This window comes from Pseudopipra pipra, chromosome 7, assembly GCF_036250125.1.
Source record: "Pseudopipra pipra isolate bDixPip1 chromosome 7, bDixPip1.hap1, whole genome shotgun sequence".
Taxonomy (NCBI): domain Eukaryota; kingdom Metazoa; phylum Chordata; class Aves; order Passeriformes; family Pipridae; genus Pseudopipra; species Pseudopipra pipra.
Window position 1 is genome coordinate 23,344,027 of NC_087555.1, and position 14,938 is coordinate 23,358,964.

General features: G+C 60.4%; 2 protein-coding genes across 3 annotated transcripts in view; both read right to left on the bottom strand.

The window, feature by feature from the left end:
• Positions 1 to 1,155: 1,155 nt before the first annotated feature.
• Positions 1,156 to 14,938, bottom strand: part of ASIC4 (acid sensing ion channel subunit family member 4) — a 29,368-nt gene continuing 15,585 nt past the window's right edge. Inside the window, exons 2-10 of one of the 2 annotated variants that reach the window (XM_064661117.1) lie at positions 6,214 to 6,358; positions 5,918 to 6,045; positions 5,667 to 5,826; positions 5,148 to 5,204; positions 4,898 to 5,051; positions 4,417 to 4,508; positions 4,022 to 4,101; positions 3,595 to 3,699; positions 1,156 to 3,316 (exon numbers count right to left, since the gene is read on the bottom strand). In XM_064661117.1, coding sequence (XP_064517187.1) covers positions 3,197 to 3,316; positions 3,595 to 3,699; positions 4,022 to 4,101; positions 4,417 to 4,508; positions 4,898 to 5,051; positions 5,148 to 5,204; positions 5,667 to 5,826; positions 5,918 to 6,045; positions 6,214 to 6,358 — 1,041 coding nt within the window. In that variant the 3' untranslated portion in view covers positions 1,156 to 3,196. The remainder of the gene's footprint in view (positions 3,317 to 3,594; positions 3,700 to 4,021; positions 4,102 to 4,416; positions 4,509 to 4,897; positions 5,052 to 5,147; positions 5,205 to 5,666; positions 5,827 to 5,917; positions 6,046 to 6,213; positions 6,359 to 14,938) is intronic. The other variant, XM_064661118.1, reaches the window with a different exon arrangement.
• Positions 6,365 to 10,876, bottom strand: LOC135417263 (acid-sensing ion channel 1C-like). The gene has a single exon (XM_064661126.1). It carries the CDS (start codon positions 7,205 to 7,207, stop codon positions 6,566 to 6,568), a length of 642 nt encoding a protein of 213 aa, XP_064517196.1. The 5' UTR covers positions 7,208 to 10,876; the 3' UTR covers positions 6,365 to 6,565.

The window sequence follows — 14,938 nt, forward strand, 5'->3', positions numbered from 1 at the left end:
AGATGCTGGGTTCACCTCACCTGCCTGCCCTATTTGGAGAGGTGGAGCTACAGGAACTGTCACCTCCAGATGGCACCTGGAAATTGTCACATTAAAGAACAGTGGTGCTGAGAGCAACAAAGAAAAATATATGTCGTATCTTCACTAGGTCATCACTACAGTGCTGCTGGGACCTGTCCTGAGGCCACTTTACTGGCATAGAAGCCAGGATGGGCCGTGCATGAACCTCAGCATTTCCTTCAGCCATGCTTCACTCCTCTGCATGGTGCTGAAGGAGCTGGAGGACATGCTGAGGAAGAGCCTCATAGGCTCAACATGCAATCCTGTTCTCCTTCTTGCTCAGCTCCTCTGACATGTCTTCACTGTGGCGTAGGAGGCAGCATGAGCTCCCAGTCATGGCCTTGGTGTGGATGAAGGTGGCTAGGTGATGGGGCATCCTGGAGGGGCAGATGGGTCAGAATTTGGTGGCAGGGGCAGCCTCGTCTCAAAGGGGATGATCCTCTTACTTGGTGATGAAAAGATGTGGAGGATGTAGCTATTTCTCTGCTTTTCCCTTCAGCACTCAGTGCTTTAGCACTCAATGTTCCTCTTGCAGGGCATGGTGTGAGCTGTGGGATGGGGGGTCCTATGTCCCAGCTGCAGCCAGTTAACCCAAGCATCTTCAGCCCTCACCAGTTTAGAGGGGAAACCTGTGATGCCTGCTGCTGGCAGCCTGCACCATGAGGTCAGCTTTTGTTTCCTGTTTTGTCCCCTCTCTCTGTGCTGCAGGGTAGCTGAGGCAGATGGAGAAAGGTCTGGAGAAGGCAGGAGCTGGAGGAGCACCTGTGCCAGGGAAAGCCGTAGACTCTGTCCCAGCAGAGCCTCCCTTCACTGCCACCCATTCTCTGCCTCCCTTGTTTCAGTTTTACCCTTCACTCCTCACTCACGGCTCCCAAAGCTGTCCTGCTAGAGGTGCCACTGTGCGACAGGCTTTCTGTGGGCAGGGGAGCAGAGATGCTCAACTGCCTGTGATTTGTCACACTGGCTCTTGCAGAGCCTAGCACATGGGCACAGGGCTGTAAAGTGCTCCCTGGGTCCCACCACCACCACATCCCCCCTGGGGTCATGGCTCCCCCACCTCTCTTCCCCCCCAGCCCTTGTAGGCATATCCAGACCTACTTGTGCCTCTTTATTAGGGAGCATTTGTACATTTATAAAACAGTGATGCACATCTCTCACGTTCACCATCACGAGGGCGTTCGCGCAGGCCCTCCCACCATGGTGCCCGTGCCCACCCCGCTCGGGGCTTGCTGCTCCAGCTGGCAGGGAGAGACCCACATCCTGCACCCCCTGCTTGCTGCAGGAGACCTTGGTGTAAGGCTGGTTGGCATGGCCGTGGCACCTCCCTGGGCTAATGTGTGGCGCCCCTCTGGGGACACTCCCACTAGCAGGTTGGTGTATGGGGACCCCATGGGGAGCTGGCATGGGGTGCTCTGGAAGGACTTCCTGGGGAGCACCAGAGTGTCTGCCCTGCTGGGAGGCTTGCTGTGGTCCCCTCCATGTGGGGGGACATGGTACACCATGCAGTTGGGTGCTTGCACCAACAGGGAACATGTTTACACATAGGTGCATATTTTGGGGGGTCATTGGGCCACGCATACCCAGAGCCAGGGCTGCTGGGCACATCACCAGGCTGGTGCTCTGGTTCCTGCCCTGCATATTCCCATGTGTGGGGCCTTGAGGGCTTCAAGGATGATGGCTCCTCCTGTATCTATGGCTTTGGGCACAGCGTGGCATGGCCGTGTTCCATCTGTGGGCACCAGGGATGAGGACCAAACCAACAGGGCCAGGAGCTGCCTGGCTCAACCCCAGCCTTCCCCAGAGATCCCAAATTCCTGCCCTGGGGTCCCCCTCTGCCAAGTGTGTGTGTTGAGGGGGGCTTTACCAGCTTGCCCCCCCTCCTGAGATATTTTGGGGCAGTTTGCCCTGCGCTGGTGTCTGCTACAGTGGAGGAGGTGGAGGCAGTGTCTGACAGGACAGGGGGAGTGCTGCCGGTCCTGACGTGGATCCTGCCATGGCTCCCACCATCTCAGGACAGGCAGGAGGACTGTGGGTGCCGGTTCTGGCCAAGGATCCGGCCAGCAGGTTGGACTGTGGCTATTTGGGCGGCGCTCGGCACGGAGCACCCTCCTAACTGTGTACAGTCTGGGGGAGGCACAGCAGGTGCTCAGCACCCGGGGGTGGGAGCATGGTAAGGGGTACGTGCACGGTGCAAAAGAGCAACGACAGGCAGGGGAGCGAGGGCAGGACCCGCCGTGCTGCCTGGGCTGTGCCGGGCAGCTGCACCAAGGGATGAGCCACTTTGGGCAATACCTGGGCAGGGAGAGCATGGGTTCACAATAGATAGGCGTAGAAGACGGGGGAGGCAGCAGGTTTGCGGTGCCAAAATGACTGGGGACTACTGGGGACCAACACTGGAGTGACACAGGAAATCACAGTGCAGGGGTCTGGCTGGGAACAGTGATGTGGGGCCTGCAGCCCTGGTAGGCTGTAGAAGGTTGGGGAAGGGCAGGTGGATGTTTGGAAGGGTGTCACAGTGGTGGTGGTGCCAGGGATCAGGGTGGTGCCATGCAGGTGTGGCTGCAGTTGGGGTGTCCCTGGACTGGCTGTGGGGGCCATACTGCTCAGAGAGCTGCCCTGCAACACTGCCCTGCCCTGCAGCAGGAAGGCAGGGAGGTGGTCCCTGGGCAGGGAAGAAGCTGTTCCAGGCATGTCTGTCTCCTGGGGGGAACCATGCAGGGCAGAGACCACCACCCAGGAGGGGTCAGCAGGAGAAGGCTTGAGGGCCTCACAGGAACCTCAGCTTACCCCCTTCATGCTCTGTAGTGTCAGGGCCCCTCTGGCCCACACCTGCTGCTCCCCCAAACCTCCCTGGCATGCTCATCCCCCTCCATGCCGTGTGCTTGAGACTGGGCTGAGCCCACGTGCTAGGGGCAAGCAGAGGGGACAGGCAAAAGGACCGAGGGCCTGCTCCAGTGCCAGTGCCAGTGCCAAGGCAGCTCCAGTGGCATCACTGGGGGCACATAGTGTGGCCGATCCTGGCAGTGGGTTGGGGGAGGTGGGGGCCTGCACCCACCACACCCAGCGCCGCAGTCCCTCTCCATGAGAACGGTGGGGAGGGGAGCGGCAGGGGGCTGCCCCCTAGTTCCGATCTTGCCTAGCAGGCGAAGTCCTCGAAGACACCCTGATGAGGGTAGTGGTGGCGGTGGTGGTGGTTGGGCAGGATGCCTGCGTTGTAGGTGCCCTCCATGTGCCGGCCCAGTGTCTCACAGGGGCTCTGCAGGGATGGCAGTCAGTGAGGTGAGCATAGACTCCATGCACCCTGCTCACCCCCCAGTCTCCCCACCCAACATAGCCTGTCCATAGGAACCCCCCTAGGGGCACCCAGCTTTCTGCCTCCCTGGGACTGCCCTGACTCTGCAGCCTGAGGGCACCAAAAGCAGAGCCACACTGTCCCTTGGTCTTGGGACCATGTCCCTTCCCCTTGGGGTGGGGGCAGACACTGCCCAGGCCCTGTCCTTGCAGCCTTCAGACAGCCTACTCCTATGGGGGTACCTGGTCCTTCGTTTCCTCCAGTCCCAGTGTGGCAATGCTGCCCGAGGGCTTCTTCAGGGGTGGCTTGGAGCGGCGCAGAACTCGGCTCACCCTGTCTCGGATCACCTAGGTGCAGATGGAGGGGTCAGACCCAGACCCACACGCAGGTGGCACCCTGTGTGTGGATACCCCAGTCTACATGGAACTGCTGCCCACTGCCCTGCCCACCCAGGGACAGTGGGGACAGCACCTCTGCCCACTACCCTCCCTGTCCTCAGGTCACTGAGGAATGCTGGATGACCCGTTCTCCTCCCACTGCCCTCCTCTGGGTGTTCCCCAATTTGGGGGCTGTAATAGCCCTCTAGGGTGGCCATGCATGGTATGCCCTCCCCAGGGAGCCCATTCCCCCCTCCCACTGCTGAGAGTCATCCCTGAAGGCTCAGCACACCTCATAGATGTAGTCCAGGATCTCCAGGATGGTGAGAATGCTGGCACCGATGAACAGGCCCATCTGCCCCCCGATGTCCCCTGGGGGGGAGGAGGAGGAGATGGTCACAGGAGATGCTGTGCAGCCCACTGTGAGCCTGGGGTGGGCCAGCAGGGCTGTGGGCAATGCCAGGACTGCTGGATGGAGGGGGACAGTGCAGTCACAGGGGCAGGGGCAGCAGGATGGAGGGAGTGGGGGGACATGCGGGATAGGGGAGACCCAGCAGCATTCCACCCTTCAACCAGTCTGTGGCTAGCTGGCTGCTGCTCTGTGTGGTCCCTCCCACACCAGACCCACATCCTCCCAGGGCTGGGACCCAGAGCCTCAAGGCCCCACAGTTAGGTGAGGGGAGTCACCGAGAAGCCCAGCAAGGTCATAGGCTTTCTTCTGCTCAATGGCTTCATAGTTGAGCGCTTCAAAGAAGATGTCCAGCACCAGAAAGTTCTCCCTGTGGGGACACCATTGTGCTAAGCAGGGAGGACCAGTCACCGACTCTCCCACCCCCACTGCCCACAAATCTCCCCTGTCCCCCAGTCCTCCATCTCCCAGGTGCTCCCAGGGCCCTCGTGAGTTATTCAGGCTGGTCCAGTGGGGACATGAGCAGGGCATGTCCCAGGCGAGGTCATGGGGACATCTGGCCATGGGGTGGGGAGATGCTGGCAGCAGGGCTGGAAGGACACTGATGGGTTGGAGAGATGTTCTAGTGGCAACATCCCTGGATATAGGACCTTGTATGCCAGGATCCACTCCCTGCATGCTGCCAAGAGTAGGGTGGAGGGTCCCCAGGTCCCCATCCCCCTGCCTAACCCCTGGAACACCCTGGTGCTGGCAGCTCACCGAATGTAGGTCTCGTTCTTGTTGTACTTGCGGGCGAGGTAGCGTGCCGAGCCCTTGTTGGGAATGCGGACCATGGAGATCTCCTTGCCATAGCGTGTCAGGTTGCACGGCGTGGGGCAGCTGCAGCGCTCCTGGCTGTCCTCCACTGCTGCATCTGGGGGCAGACACCCATTGGCATGGCTGCAACCCCCAGCTCCCTCCCTGGGAGCTCTCAGCTGGCCCCCAGATGCCCACCCACCGCCGCACCTACCCAGTGTGTGGTCAGCACACTCAATGTACACATTGGGGGAGCAGATGGACTCATTGCCTGTGGAGAAACAGCTGGTTGGGAGGGTGGGAGTCTGGCCATATTCTGCCCCTCACCCTTGACTCATTCCCCTAAAGGTAGTGGGGCAGAGTGTGAAGTAAATAGGGATGAGTGGTCCTTGGGTGCAGGTTGGCTGAGGCAGGGATGGTCCCTAGGTACAGGGCAGACAGGGAAGGGGCTGACCTATGGTGTAAGGAGGGTAGGACAGGGGCTGACTCGTTTTGTGGAGAGGATGGGATGGTCCCCAGGTAGAGACAGATGGGGCGGGGGGATCTCAGAGTGCAGAGGGATGGACAGCAGAGTGGTCATTGGGTACAGAGGGATGAGGAATTGGGGAACATTGGGTGCAGAGTGATAGGGCAGGGGTGATCTTTGGGTGCAGGCTGCAGGGAGTTGGGGTAGCCTCGGGCAGAACTGCTGGGGCAGTGAGGTGCCCCCCACACCATCATGCACACCCCTCACCTGGCATGTGGACCATGCGGCAGTGGCAGGTCTGCACCACGGCCTCCTTCTCACACTGGAGGCGGCAGGCGGCGATGCTGTAGGTGTCATAGCCAGGCAGCATCTGCTCCCCCTGCATGCTGGCCCGGCAGTTCCCCCATGGCTGTGGCAGGTAGGTGAGCTGTCAGGGTGAGAAGGGTATCTCTGCAGGGCTGTGCTGGACTGTGTGCCCACAGGCACCTTCCTGGGGACTGTGGGGCATCCTGCCTTACCCGCTGCTCCTGGCAGGACACGAAGGTCTGGAAACCGGGTGAGACACCAAAGCCCAGCTGATGGATATAGGGCGGCTCATCCTGGCTGTGGATCTGGACTCGGATGCCAGCTTCAAATGATGTCTCATCTGTGGGAGAAGGGCAGAAGTGCTGCATGGCTGCACTGACCCAGCACCTGCATCTCTCTGGTGCCTTGCCTGACCCATAGTCCCCACTCAGGATGCCCTGCTTGCCCAGCAACCCCTCCCTCCTAGCACCGTTCACCTGTGCCCTGCCCAAGCCATAGCCCCACTCACTGGTCTCTCTCCAGATGGGCAGGTACTCTTCCTGCTGAATGTCCAGCATGATCTCCAGCCCGTTGCCCATGCCCCCTTGGCGGGTCACACGCGGATTCTTACGGTCCCCGTTGAAGGTGTAGCACTTACCATAGCGTGTGTAGACCTGAGAATGGAGAAAGGGGAGGGGTAAAGGAGCAGGCAGGGATCTGGCAGGGTGTTCTACAAGCAGGATGAGGTCCTGGAACCCCTTTCCAATTCCATGGAGGTGCTAGAAGGGAGGTACAGTCTTGCATGGCTCTTGGAAGGGTTCATCTCAGCCTCACTCCTGATGATGTCACTGCTCCACCCTTGCTGAAGCAGGGGTGAAGCGTCACTCCCAGCCCAGCTGTCCTGCTCCTGCCAGGAGGAGACTCACAGGGGCAAAGTGTTGGGGGCCACAGCGCTCTCCCTGAAAACGACACTCCACCAGCATGTCTTCGATCTGGTGGCCCAGGCGGTGAAAGAAGCTCTGCATGGTGCGTTCGGAGCGGCGGGGTGGTAGGAAGCGCGAGTAGTTGGCCAGATGCGTCAGCCATGCACGCCGGTCCTCCCCCAGCACGGCCAGCATCTCGGGCACCAGCGAGCGGTTCTCCCGGGACAGCCCCAGCCACTGTCCCACCGAGTAGAGGTCAGGCTTGGTGAGGTGCAGGAAGCGCGCCCGGTTGGGGTTGCAGAGGGTGACGGCTGGGAAGCGGAGCTGGGGAGCCCAGGTGAGGCGTGCCCGGGTGTGCACAGGGTGCGAGAGCAGGTGGTGCAGGCGGTCGGCAGTGCCGGTGGCCAGCAGCCCGGCAGAGGCCAGGAAGGCCAGGCTCCAGAGCAGGCGGCGCAGGCGGGACTGCGGCCGGGTGCACATGTAGTGCAGCCCGGGAATCCGGGTGGCTCGCAGGATGCCAACGGCAAGCTGGGCAGCGCTGCTGTCCTGAGATGATGTCAGAACTTCCCTGTCCTGGCAGCAGGCAATGGGCAGTGGCATGGCTGCAGGCAGGGTGGCTCCTCTGGGATGCAGAGGTGCAGGCTGCCCTTGAGGCTACCCAGGGTCCCTGGTCCCCTCCAGGGAGCTCTCCCTCCCTGTAGGCTCTTTCTCCGCACCTTCCTGGAGACTGGAAACGAACGTGGCAGGCGCCTTCCTGAGCTGCTCTGGTGACGGGTGAGGGGAGGGAGAGGAGGGGGCTGCTACAAACACGCCTTCCCCCAACCTCCATTCGGGAATGGAAAATTCCTCCTTGAGCCAGGCTGGGACAGCAGGGTTGCCTCACCCCAGGCAGGTTGAACTGGCCGCCCCCAGTGTTCCAGCTTGGTGTACACCTGTGTCTGGATAGCAATGACCTGTCCCAGCCACACTGTGTGAACCCTGTGCCTGGGGATGCTGCGCCTCAGCTTGTCCCCATTGTCCCTTGCCAAGCATGGCACTGTAGCCCCCATGAAATACTGCTTGGACCCGCAGGGTCCACGACTGTGCCTGTTCTGGGGCTGAAGACCATGCTCCATAGAGGCAGGACAGTGCTAGGCCTGGGAGGCCATCACCTCCTGCCAGCGCTGCTCAGGATCATATCTACCTTGGGCTCCAAGGCTGTACCCTGGTATCACTGGCCCTGGAGCTGTGGACCTCAGTTCATCTGGTCCTTGTGGGGTGGGAGAAGCAGGACTGTGGGTCAGGAGGAGTGGAACCATTTGGTGGGAGGTTGCGTGGGAGCCCACCTGAGCCCGGCAGGCTCTTTGAAGTGACGGCAAGGCTGTGATCAGAGCGCAGCAGTAGCGGGGGAGTGTTTGCACCCGGCTGTCAAGCGTGGCTGGCAGCACCCCGACAGCCTGTCAGGTGCCTTCAAAGCTCAGCACCGCGGTCCCTGCAGCCTCTCATCTCCTGCTGCTGCTGCTTCTAGGCACCTGCCTTTGGCATCCGCCCCACGTGGGCTAGCATCGAGGATGGGGGGTGGGTCCCGCCGTCTCCACGGTCTTGGGTCAAGTTAGGGCTGCCGGGCCTCTTCAAGGGCAACACCCCTGAGTTCCGTTGTGCCTGGGCAGGAGGAGGGCAGTTGGTGGCAGGAGGGATTGGAACAAGGGGGGCTCCAGATCACCTTAGCAGTGACTCCCAGCATCATCTGTGCCGCTGGCCTTGACGCCTGAGCAAGGTGTAACTTTAGCCATGACAGGGAACCGCCCAGGATCCCATCTGGCAGCTTGGTTACAAGTACAGAAGGAAGCTAGGCAGGTCAGGAATAGGATAGGCACCGAGGGCAGCACTCCAGGGTGGCAGGGCAGTGCACTCCCCTCCATCACACTCTCTACCCCTCTGCAGGGAGAAGTGCAGCCCAAAGGCGCGCAGGGTTCCAGCTCTGGCCCTTGTTGGCAGCCCGCACCCCGCACCCCGCACTCCGCACTCCGCACTCGCAGCGCGGGCGGCGGGTGCGGGGCGGGCGCTCTCCGGCAGAGGGCAGCAGGGCCCCGCGCTCTCCCTGCTGCCGTCCGCCCTCCCAGCCCGGCCCCCCATCCCCAGGGCAGCCCTCGAGCCGGACCGGGCCGCTGAGCTCTCTGGCTCCTGCCGTAGCCCCGCCGCCGAATTCAGCGCCGGCACCAATCCCGTCGCGGGCTGCCTGCTCCCTGCATCCTCGGGACGCCGTGGGTCACCCCACCGTAGCTGCCCTGAGCTGTCCCCTCCAGCTCCTGTGTCCCCGCAGCACTCCCGGGACAAGGCTCATCCCCTCCGTGGGGCGGCTGGAGCCGGCTCGAAGCCTGCTCCTTTCTGAGATTTATCACGGCTGTGAGCGCCGGCGGCTGCCATCCTGATACCATCAGCCCCAGCACACTAAGGCAGCTTCTATATTAGTTTTCTTTAAGCGGAGGATGAACTCCCCAGGCTGGAGAAAATGTCATTTCTCTGAACGCTTCCATCTCGTGTCGGTTCAGACATCTCCGGGCAGCATCGCAATCACCCTGGAGCAGGGTGAGGGATGGGGATGAGAGGCAGAGGCTGGGGCACACGGGGACAGACAGCTCAGGGACAGGGACCAGTGTTGTGCAGGGTTGGAGGAGAAGGTCCTTGTGGTGGTTGTGGCCTTGTCCCCTATCTCCTGCAGCCCTAGGCAGATGGGCATGGCTGTGGGGGAGCAGGGGGAGAGCAGGGGTGCCCGTGGCGTCCAGCTGAGTTACTCACTTGTCGGCTGCTGGGGTGCTGAGGCCAGCTGTGAAATCACACTGGCAAGCACACAGCACAGTCCTGAGGGGCTTTGCCTTTCCAGCATGACAAATCCAATTAGATAACAGGGAGTGCATGAGGAGGAGGAGGAGGAAGGGCAGAGGAGAGCCTGCCTGCACCAGGAACATGATTTTGTCCCTGCAGCTGACCCAGAAAAGCACCTTGCAGGCGGTAGCACACATGTGCAGCCAAGAACAGCAACTGGGCTGTGGGCCTCTCGGCACTCTGCTCTGCTTGGTGGGTACTTAAGAATCTTGCAACCTGAGGGGTAGGGTGGCAGCATTTCCACACCTCGTGCCAGTCTCCTCACTCAACCACTGCATGACAGCATCCCCATACCACGCTGATGTGCAGGGGAGACCCCATTAGGGAGGTAATTTCTTGACACAATTCCTCATTTTCCTCTCTCTGCCTGGGAGACACGCTGACCTTGACAGAAATAGCTGCCTGCACCTTGGCAGGCAGATCCCAGTCAGAGATTGGTGGGGGCCCTGGCATCTTCCTCCCCACTCCACATAGCTCTGGGGCCCCCCAAGTCCTCTTCATGCCCCTGAGACTTGTTTCCCTGCCCCCTGTTGTGGAGAGCCCTATGGGAGCAAGGTGCTGACCCCCAGGATCCTGACCCTGGCTCGCACCAGTCCACCCGTGAGCACTGGGGGCATGAGGACCAGCATCATGCACTCCCAGTCCCCCATCTGCAGTGCTGCCAGCCTATTGTGCCAGCCTCAGGCTGATCCCAGCTCACGCAGGTATTTCCACGGCTTACACGGCTCCCCATGGTATTTAGCCTCTGGAAGACGACGTTAAACATTGCAAGCGGTGACAAATCCTGATTGCTCCAAGGAGACAAGAGGCCACACTAAGCTTCCAGCCAAACGTTTTCATGTGAGGGAAACGAGCTGTGATGTGTGTGATGCCGGTGGGTCCTGCTCCTGCACGCCTGGGGCACCCAGCCCTGCTCCCACATCCCCTCTGGGACATCCAGCCCTGCTCCCACATCCCCACTGGGACATGCAGCTGATGGGCAGGCCCTGGGCATGGACACAGCATGCAGGAGTGATCACCCCAGCATAGGAACACCCCCGAGAACAGTCATCACTGGAGCAAAATGGGGATGGGGACGTGAATGGGAACACATTGGAGTACTGCCCACCCTGGACTTGGGGATGCCAGCCCAGGGGTAACCTTGTGGGTGATCTCGAGGTACCCCACCCCAGAGAGCAAAATAGTATGGGCAAAGCCACGGCATAAAGGAAAGCAGCCTCCAAAACTGGAAATGCTGCTTCCTGAGTGAGTGCAGTCAGCTGAAGGCACAGGGATGTTTCTGTACAGGGGACATGGCACAAGAGCTGGGGCCAAACTGAGGTGACACTGGGGCAACAGCACACCCATGAACACTGCCCCCTGCTTTGCTTCTGCCCCCCACTGTGGCCATCCCAGCCCTGAAGCCCAGCTCTGCTGGAGCCCCTCCCCATGCCACTGGCCCCTCCGTGGCAGCCCCCCCATCCCCAATAGCCCGTTCCCCCCGCACGGCACAGCCAGGCCCCGCCTGGGTGCCCCGGGAGGGAAGCCGCAGCGCTGACGCCAGCATTACAACTGCCCGGGATATGAGATCCGCTTGGATTCAGCAATTTCAACTCATTTCAAGCCCGATTCTGCAGCAATTTTCTGAGCCAGTGGGATGTTTTTGCCACTGCAAACGTCCCTTCTCACACGTGGTCGCACCATTTCCCTTCCCTGCTCCCAAGAAAGGTTTGGGAATGGTGCCAGTTTGGCTCTACCCCAGCTCCTGCAAGTAGCACAACCATCTCCCACACTAGCAGCCCCCCAGTGCAGCCTCCTGCCCCATATGTAGCTGCTGGGATGGCTCCTGTGGGATGCAACCCTGCTTATTTAGGCTGGAGCTGCTACCTCTACAGGGCACTGGGCTTTGCATCCTCACACCAACAGAGCAGGGCACCTTTGACCCTGAGCAGCACACACCAGTGCTGGTCTGGGCTCCTTGTTTCCCTTGTTTCCCTCCCTGTGAAGGGCAAAGCTCTGGAGCATCCTCCACAGCTCCCTGACCTGCCTCCAAAGGAAGAGGGAGAGCAGCGTGGGGCAAGGGGGCCAGAGGATGCTACAAGCATATCCCAGAAGGGTCAGGACCTCTTCTGCCACCATGGCTGTGCCTTTCTATGTGCCACAGGACAGTCCATGCCAGCTGAGTCCCCTCAGCTAGGCCTGAGCCAAGCAGTGGAGACGTGGGTGCATGGGACTGGCAGAGCCCCTCTCGTGCCAAGCAGGCTCACTGCTGGAATACCAATTGCTCAACTGGGCTGCAGGCTGTGCTGCTGGCTGGTGCAGAGCAGTGGGAGACACCTGGGCCCCAACACTGGGCAGGGCCAGCAGGTTGCCACCAGACTGCTGCATCAGGGCCAGCATGTAGCCTGTGTCCCCAAGAATGGGCAGGATCTAGAACAGGGCTTGCTGCTCCTGGTGGGTCAGGAGCATAGAGATGCAATGCAAGGCAGAGGGATGCACTGTGCACATGGACAGACACCTTCCCAGCACATCTGTCCCAGTGCTGCCAGTGACTAGTAAAGCAGGGGGACATTGGCACCATCCAGCTTTCAGGATCAACATCTGTGATGGCATGCCCAATCTTGTGTGCCAGGGAAGGACCACTCCCTGCAAAACATTGCCCCAGGAACCCTGCACTGGCCAAGCCAGGAGCCAGAGGGATCTGCGCTGCCAGTGCCACATGGAGCCAGGATGACTGTGACGCAGAGGTGAGTGGCTGGGGACCCCGGGTTATCACCTCTCGACCCCACTGCGCAGCAGGGCAGCACACAGCTGCCTCCAATAGCAGAGCAAGAGCCATTACATAGTTGTGCTTTCTACTCCTGCTGCTCCTGGGGGGAATTTGTCCCAGAATCTCACTCATTTCAAACCTAAATTTATTCATGGCCAGTTTGTACCATTTGTTCTCATGCCAGCATTGTCCCTTAGCTTAAATAACTCTCTTCCCTCCCTTGTGTTTACTCCCTTGATGTATTTATAAACAGCAATCCCATCCCCTTGCAGCCTCCAGCCTGCCAGCCTGCACGTGCCAGTCGCTTCTGGTTTCCTCTCCTAATTCAGGCTCTGCCTGCCTGTGCAGCCCAGCACAGCATCTGCTCCAGCTCCACAGCCCTGGCTGCCCAGGGCTTGCACACTGCTCCGTCCCACAGCAGCCGGAGGGTCCCACAGACCCACCCCGGTTTGGTCTGCTGCCCCAGCCGGGGCTAACCTGCTCCCTGCAGATCTCTCGGCAGCTTATGCTTTGATATGGTTTGTTTGCATTTTAAAAGAGTCCACCAAAAGGGACGCCTGGGCAGGTGAAGGAGCCAACACCAAGGGAATTGCAGAAGATGAAGTTCCAGTGGCAAAGGTGTGTTGCACTGCAGGGAAGGGGTGTAGAGAGTTGGGGGGCAGGAGCAGTGAGATGGGGGGGCAGGAGCTGGGGAAGTCCATCCTGTTGGCAGCCAGCCAACATATCTGAGATGCTGATCGTGCTGCCTACCTACCCTGGTCTCTCCCTTAGTACATGAATGGGGTGCTGGAGGTGCAGGAGATTTCTGTCCTATGTTTCTTCCTCCTGCTTCAGGAGGTGCACAGGGTCCCTATGGGAAAGATGCACCAAAGCTGCACCCCCAAACATGCCAGAACGAGTTTGACGATCTGCTACCACCCTCCCTAGCTTGGGTTTGGACTGTGCCGAGCAACAATCCTGACATTACTCTGTGCATCCTCCGGCGCTCTCCAGCCGGCTTCCCACCCTCAGACACCCCCGCGCCGGGCATGCCGCCCCGGGCACACAGCACAGCACGCTACAGATAAGCGCTGGGATGGGATGCAGCTCAGCCTCGCTGCTGCAAACCCAACAAAACACTCACATACACAGAGAGCAATAGTGATGGGTTTGGGTTGCGGGCTCCCCTTGGCACTCGGAGGAGACCCAGCACCATACACGGTGCTCTGCAGACACAGATGGCCCGTGCCTCTTCTCCCCAGCACCAGGGAAGGATCCCCAGCCCTGTGGTTGGTTTCACACACAGATGTAGCACTGAGCCCACACATCCTGCAGGCTGGAGGAAGCAGGGAACATCAAGGATACCCGAAAGTGGGGTATGCCGGGGCTCCTTTGTGGAGTTTAGACAGCTTCTGCTCTGTGGCAGTTGTCACCCCCCAGGGACTCCAGTACATCAATGCCTCTGCATGGTGCTGGTTGGGCTCTGGTGGCTTTCGGCAGCAGATCCTGGGCGCCCCTGGCCTTGCCTTGCTCCCCTTCGCATGCGGGGCACCGGAGGGAGGTATCCCCTCATCCTCCCATCCCCGCAGTGCTCCGCGGGCAGCGCATTCCCCGGGGACGGTTTCTCTTTGAACGCAGTCGTACAGGGAGCGCTACTGGCCGTCCCCAAAGGGTTAACAAGCAATTTCCTTTGCTGACAGCTCGGAGACCGTTCACTATCGACTGCGGGAGAATAAGAGGGGAGAAGCAGCGAGATAAAAAGGCAGCAGAGCTGGCACCGCCTGCTTAATCCCAGCGTTTAATCTGCTGGGGCAGCGCAGGCAGCCTTATCTCGCCGTCCTTCTGCTGCTCCATCTCATTATTGCTCCCACGGCTGCCGGGAGATGGGGGAGCTGAGCCGAGGAGCGGGGCCCGGGGCAGGGATGCCGCCTGCCTCCCCGCTCAGCAGCCCCCGCGCCTGGCACCACCGCATCCCTCGCTACCCGGCCAGAGCGAGGACACACACACAGGACTGGGCACACAGGCTGCACCCACAGAGCGTGCTGGCTCATGCCTGGCGCTGTGACACAGCCTCGGGGACACATTGCCGGTGTCACACTCAGTCACACGTTTCCCAGTCACTGAGCTCCGGTGGTCCAGCCTGTGCCATGTCCAAGCCCTCATGGGCTGATGAAGGATGCAGGGATCCATGGGATGGTGCGTGTAGGACACAGTAGGGCCAGGACAGCCGGCAGGGCAATGCCGCCTCGTCTTGCATGTCCCCCTCCCTTCATCCTCACCTATCCAAGTGCTCCCCTGCCGGATGCCATACCAACCTTGCTCTGTCTGCTCCTCCCACCAGGCACACCATGGCCATTGTCCCTGAGACACACTGGCCTGGACCTGGAAGACCCTGCAGCCTCAGGGAAGGGTTAGGCAGGAGGGGAAGGTGGCTGCTTCCCATGAGCTGGCACACTGTCCCTCCAGCCGTGGCATTTATCTGTAGATCCAGACCACTGACTCCGTGCAGATGAAGCCTTGCACTTGCTGGGTTGTCATGGGGGTTATCCTCCTGCCTATGGATGGGTTTACACTGATAAGATTTATTGTCACCCTGGCTGAGGTGCTGCCAGCACATCACTGCCTGCTCCTCTTGCAAGGCTGTGCTGCCTGCCCTCATGCCTGAGAGGCATGACCAGCACCTCAATGAGCGGTTGCCAGCAGAGTGGGTCCCCAGATGAAAGGACAGCCAGGCATGA

Bases quoted from the DNA above. Each gene is read 5' to 3' on its own strand.
- LOC135417263 (XM_064661126.1), bottom strand. From the start codon at position 7,207: ATGCCACTGCCCATTGCCTGCTGCCAGGACAGGGAAGTTCTGACATCA.